Source organism: Nannobrachium achirus, assembly GCF_963921795.1.
Source record: "Nannobrachium achirus genome assembly, chromosome: 4".
Classification (NCBI taxonomy): Eukaryota; Metazoa; Chordata; class Actinopteri; order Myctophiformes; family Myctophidae; genus Nannobrachium; species Nannobrachium achirus.
In genome coordinates, this window is record NC_137813.1 from 11,094,646 (window position 1) to 11,101,509 (window position 6,864).

General features: G+C 44.1%; 1 protein-coding gene across 1 annotated transcript; it reads left to right on the forward strand.

Moving 5' to 3' along the window:
- Window positions 1-1,118: 1,118 nt before the first annotated feature.
- Window positions 1,119-2,879, forward strand: LOC308283212 (eukaryotic translation initiation factor 2D-like; the record flags this gene model as incomplete). Its single annotated transcript, XM_080723594.1, has 1 exon — window positions 1,119-2,879. The coding sequence occupies one exon, from the start codon at window positions 1,119-1,121 to the stop codon at window positions 2,877-2,879; it is 1,761 nt and encodes a 586-aa protein (XP_080579720.1).
- Between the last annotated feature and the right edge of the window lie 3,985 nt (window positions 2,880-6,864).

Consider the following 6,864-nt stretch of genomic DNA (forward strand, 5'->3'; position numbering starts at 1 on the left):
TGGCAACCAGGCAAACTTAATGAACTGATGGGTGTGGCCACATACATATAAACCAAATTTGAACACTTTCTGTACACTTTTCTTTTTTTGGAAAATATCTTCCTCGTAGTAATACCATATATAATACCATATCATAATACCTGATCATCATGTTTTGGGGGGAGGGGTGGGGGGGAATCATGACACCCCATCTTTAACATTTTAGCTCCACTCTAGCGGTGCGGTTCTACAGAGAGCTGTTATGGACAAGCTGTTTGTCCTGTTTTACACTACTGGTTGGATTTCCATGTCCTTTTTATGTGCACCTTCATTAGCTTTCAATAAGTTCCTCTTCTGATTTTGATGAAAACATCACCCGTCCCCTAGCCTAGAGAACCAAACATTAGGCACTAACAGAGAAAAAGAAACACATACCGTTCCACAGATTGTTTGCATTTTCCATCCACACACATCCCATTGTCATATGAATCCATTTGATCAACTGTGGACAAAAGAAAAACAAAATGTGAGAGCTAGAAAAAGTACTCCTCAGTACCAGGTCAGGTAGGTTATTGTGGGCTAGCAATGAGGGGCCGTCTATGCCCCGTGGTCCTTATATATGTCTCGATATTATGACGTCACCCTTTCCCCTATCTGACTGGCTACGGGCCCATGGCCGGGCATAAACACAGACACACACAGACATACATGGAATTGACTCATTTATGTATGGCCCGTAGGCTACAAGTTGTGCGCCAGCAGAGCCCGCCTTGTGATTTATACCAGTAAGACTCCCTAAGGGCAAGGTCGTGCCATAGTTACCCACTGAGGATTGTTACTCCATATATTGAGCTACCCGACACATCTTGCTCACTTATCTAGGTCTCACCTAATAAACTCCATATTTGCCCTCGGGCAGTCTAGTGTGTCGGACCAAAACGCCACAGAATGGAGGGCCAGCAGCACACTATCACTGAGAGAGACGAGACGAATGTTTAACTAACGGCACTGAGAGAGACGAGACAAATGTTTAACTAACGGCACTGAGAGAGATGAGACAACATGTTTAACTAACGGATATATAACTCTAACTTGTTCAATAACACACTTCATAACACAAATGCTGAGTTGCTGACAAGATGTTTGCCAAAGCCTTTCGTGTCAAGTCCAACACCGTGCTCAAGGGGTCGGCCAAGAGGAAGATGAAGTCCGACATCGCCGCAGCCTTTCCCTCGCTGTCTGCGGAGGAGCTGTCGGAGCTGGTGCCCAACAAGGAGGAGCTGAACGTAGTCAAGGTTTGTGCACATAAAGGAGAGTCTGTCACACTGTACGTCCTCCATAAAAACCCACTGTTCTTTGAGCTGGACAAACGGCTCTATCCTACAGTGTACATGCTCTGGCGCTTCCCCAACGCCCTGCCAGCGTTCACTACTTGGCCTGCTGTGCTTCAGAAAATGATCGGCGGGGCAGATCTGATGCTTCCGGGAGTGGTGTTACCATCCAGCGGTCTTCCAGATGTGAGGCGGGGGGACTGCTGTGCGGTCAAAGTGGTGAGCAACAGGGCGCCCATGGCGGTGGGAACCAGCACCATGTCCAGCACAGAGATGCTGAACCTGGGCATGAGAGGGAAAGGCGTGTCCGTCCTCCACACCTACACAGATAACCTCTGGGCATTTGGTGACAAGAGCGGTCCTCCATCTATTCCCGATGCAGACATTGAGGGTCTGGTGGAGAACGGAAGAGGAAGCAACGTAGAGGATGAGGGTGAGCAGGGAGGGGTGGAGGAGCGGCCCGCTGAACAGACCTCAGACCAGCCCTGTCCCGCTGTGGAAGAGCTGAGTCTAAGGGACACGGGAGAGCGAGTCAACGGCGAGGAGGACGACGATTCGACCGATGAAGATCAAAAAGCACCACAGGAAGAGCTGGATGCCCTCCTGCTGCAGTGTTTCCTCCACGCTCTGAAGACCAAGGTGAAGAAGTCGGAGCTCCCGCTGCTGACCAGCACCTTCCTACGCAAATACATGTTCTCCTGCTGTCCAAACGGAAAACAACTGGACATCAGGAGATCCAGCTATAAAAGGCTGTCCAGGTTCCTGCGGAGCATGCAGCAGCAGCATCATCTGGTGCAGGTCGAGGAGCTCAGCAAGGGAGTGGAGAGCATAGTGGAGGTGGACTGGAGGAATCCTCGACTGCTGGCCTTCCAAGCTCCAGAGCTGCCCGAGGAGGAGCAGCCAGCGGAGAGAGGAGAAGCCGGGGAGAAGAAGCCCTACCAACCCCCGGAGATCACCACCCTCTACTCTGTGTCCGCCAGACTGGAACCTCTGTTCCTGGAAGCACGCAAGAGGAAAGGAAGCGTTCTGCATGAGGCGGAGGTCAGACTCATCATTACAGACTATGTGAAGAACAACCAGCTAGTGGCTGAAAACAACAAAAACTATGTCACCATAAACCCTGCACTGTGCGACTGCCTGCTGGAGAGAACAGAACACCAGGAGATCAGCGCTCTCACGTGGGACGAGCTGTTCAGCAGGACTCTGAGCAGAATGCAGCAGTGCTACCAGCTTACGTTCCCCGGACAGGCGCCCATTACCAAGAAGGGTCACGTTGAGCCCATAGACATCTCCGTGGCTTCCAGAGGATCCAACAAGAAGGTGACCCTCATCAAGAACCTGGAGCTGTACGGTTTGGACCCCGTGGTGGTGGCCTCTGCCCTGAGGCACCGAGTCCAGGCCAGCTCTGTGCTGCAGCCCGTCCCTGGGGCCAAGGACAGATTGCAGGTCCAGATCCAAGGCAGTCAGATACAACAAAAAATCGGCAATCTGCTGCTAGATCACTACAAAATCCCTCATAAGTTCATCCAGGGCCTAGACAAACCTCCAAAGGGTGGCAAGAAGAAATAAGAAGCCCATCACCAACACAGCCATGTACTGTACCTACCATCTGCTCTGTTGAGCGACTGTATGTGAAGCATCATTCACAATGAAGCTTATTTGAACTTGGGGGGGACAAAATCCATATTTGGACCTAGAACGATATACAGCTCCATTTATGTTATGAATTAAATTACCTATCAATAGCAAAGTTATGTTAGTGATTGCTGCTTTTCACAAGGTTTTCCTTCAGAGTTCAGACTGAAAAAGCGCACAGCTGCCCCTTAACTGGTTGTTCGTAAATAAGCCCACACTGAATGAACTCTACAACATCCCCACCCACCCACTGCACTCACTACACTGATCACACACCCGGTGCACATTTCCAAACGCACCCTAAATCATAGCTGAGCCTGTGATGAGGTGTCATGATGTCAAAAGAGTGACAAAGTAGTGGCAATTTTGATTGAGTGACAAACAAATGCATGAGGGATTTTGAGACTGACAGGATCTGGTCGCAAATAGATCAATCAATGATGTCATAGTACTGACTGACGTCATAGACTGGCCTCCAAGTACTAAGGGTAATAACGCATAAAGCATTCTGGCAACGGGTATTGCATATCCATTACTAAGGGATATGCATCCCAATGACATCAGAGATCTCCATATATGGGCATAAAAGGTACAAGGACGTGTATTCAGATCACGCCTCAGCATGACATGAGGCGTCGCACACACACGCACGCATGCAGGAGCAGAAGGTTTTAATATTAGTAGATGTGACCTATGGTCGCAATAAAAGAGTAATTACACACAATAAAAGAGTACAGAACAAACACCAGTAGATGAACAGAGCTCACTTGACATGCTCTCATTTACCCTTGCTGTCTTCTATTGGCGAGGATCCAATCAACACAACTACAGTCAACATCAAAGTAGTTTACAGCAGTGGTTCTCAAAGTGGATTCCAGGGACTCTTTGGGTTCCTTTAGGTGGGTCTAAATTGACCCATACAAGTCTGTAACTCTGACAGTGTACAAATGGAACCAAATGAACCCGTCAGGGTTTGTACACTGCCAGACTTAAGGGGAGACCTTGAAATGTTTTAGAAACACTGGTTTACAGAGTTCAGCCTCAAACAGGCTGGGTTTAATAGTGTTAACATATATGATGATAAATCTACTAACAACGTGGCATGATCTTTGAATAAAAGATCACGCAAGGTGCCGCTCTTGCCACTCTTATTATGCAAACAGAACATGAAAAAATGTTGTATGACTTTGGCAAAAATAAAGGCTGATGGTGTGTGATTATGTGTGGCAACCCAAGGTGGCAATAGCCATCTTGTCGTAATCATCATTACATGTACTGTATGTCCATGTACGGACATGTGGTGGATCCCTGGTGAAGATGTTTTGGATTAATTAAGACACCAACAATTTTGAAACCTCCATAAAGTAAGTGTAGACTACTACTGCCTTCAAAGAAGTCCAGAGGAATAAAGTAATTGATGTGATGCATTATGACCATGAGCTTGTAGATCTGATATTTTCAAAATATTTGTATACATTGTATACATTTGAAAACTTGTGAAATGGGACATTCTGCATAATGATTACTTTCTAGTGCTTTAAGTACATTTTGATACTTTTGTACTTTTACTCTTACTTAAATCTTTAATTCTGAACTTTTACTTTTTACTCATAAGAGTACCTATTTCTACATTGCGGTATTGATACTTGTACATAAGTAAATACAATGAGTACTTTGTACACCCCTCGATTTGTACCTTGCGTCCTTTTGAGGTCGCCAGGCCAGGCCAGACGGCAGAATATCTTACCTTGTTAGTTCTGGCGTTCAGGAGGATCACAAACGGTGTTGAGAAGCTGAAACGTTTTCAGGCCGTCAGTGGCAACAAGCTGTCTACACTCAGAGTGATATCAGTTCCCCCAAACCAGACCTCTCCCAAGCTCGCAACGAACCCTCTGTGAATCAGACGGCAGTCTAGTACACCATACCATTTCTCCAGAGGAGAGGGCGGAATCTTTTATGTGATAAGAAGCTATAAATGACTGTGGGAGTTTTACAACATGCAAGAATGCCATGTCATCACCAGACACCAGTACAGTCTTGTGTACTCACTCACAGAAGTATAATGAGTGTATAAGATACCCATGTCGCTGGCAAAATACTTCCAAAACGTTGTCCACAATTACAACACCAGAGGCCGCTCCACAAATCATGTTCAACCCAGATTCGGCTCAAACAAATAAGCAGAACTATTTGTGAATTCCTTTTTCTTGTCTTTTCTTCTGAAGCATTGGTTAAGAAATATGTTCTTGGTTTGAAACAGGCAAAAACATTTTTCCAAATTTGACTTGGCTCTTTAACCTCTTTTAGTAATATATGCACATATAGACCCAGAAAAATGTTAACTTCAATTGTGTAGAGGTTCAGCTGCAGACATTTAGTATAGAAGGTTCTGACTATTCTCCAACTTTTACCTGGATCTTTTACATTTTATTTAATCTTAAATACACTGAACAACACACGAATAAAAGTACAAACTACAGTTGGTGCAGTGGTAAAAACATAGAGTTTGACATTTTAAAGTCCTTGGTTCAAACCCAGCATAGATATCTGCCATCTTTTACAATACTCATGCACATTTATCTAATCTTTTAGTGAAAATAATGCAAGAGAGACCACAGAGTGGTGATGGAGTAGCGGTTATGAAATTGGACTTACTGTCAGGAGGTTGTTGGTTCAATCTCAGCAAGGATATTTAATGTAGTTTTACCTGCCTCTTTTACCCTATTCTAATCTTTTAATCAAGAACATGCAAGACAAGAAACCAGTATGATCCATTGTGGACCACCTGCGGGGTGGAGCAGTGGTCAAGCTACAGGTCTTATTATCTAAAGGTTCTCGGTTCAAAACCACTATGTGGGTTTTTCAAGTTTGAACCATTACCACAAGCAATCCATTTGTTGTTTATTTTACTTTCTTTATTTCCTATTTTTACCTGGATTTTTGATGCAGTGGTTAAGATACAGGGCTTGCAATCAGGATGATTGATTTGAAACCAGCAAGAACATTTCCCATGTTTTGTCTGGCTCTAGTAACTTAATCTTTCATTAAAAACTGAAAAATTGAACAAACCACACGTTAAATTCAGTAGACTAGTGGTTAAGATGCAGCCCTTATATGTAGAAGATTATGGGTTAAAAATTAGCATGGAATAATATCTCATATAACATTAAAAGACAGACAGATCCAGCATGAACCGTGGAAGACTGCAACACAGTGCTTTTCATGGGGAATTGTCAGTAACAAAAGGGGGGAAAAAATAATAATACAATAAAACAATACATAATAGTAAAAGACGAGAAATAGGAGATATTTACAGTGCATGTTTTCATTCATGGCATTTCTTACATCTGTTTGTTTGTTTGTTTGTTTGTTTGTTTGTTTGTTTGTTTGTTTAAAAATGTATAAACAAAACAAACTAGAAGCAGCGCTCTTCCGAGCACAGGTCTCCACCAGGCCAGGCGTCCTGGTGCTGCTACTAGGCCAATGTAAAACGGGTGGCATACCGTGTATGTTCTTCACCTTAGAGTCTAGACCTTTCATGGCAATCTGCATGCATTATTTGAGGCATTGTGTTCCATGAGTCTCAAAACTATTATCAAACTGCTGACTAACCCCTGCCTAGTGCTAAGGTATCAGTCTCCGTTCTGGAAACACTGGTATGAGTGTCTCTTGTTGTGGCTGTTGTCTTATGTACTGGTATTTGTATGTATTTTAGTGTTTTTATGTGTTTGTATGTTTTTAATGGACCTTGAAGTCTATACAAATAAAGTTGATGATGATGATGATGATGATGATGATGATGATGATGATGATGATGATATACCTGCTGGTGGCGCTATAACAGGCCAATGTGAAAAGGGTAGCATTTGTTCCTTGACATAGTGGGAATAATTATGTGTGGCAAATTTCATGGTAATCG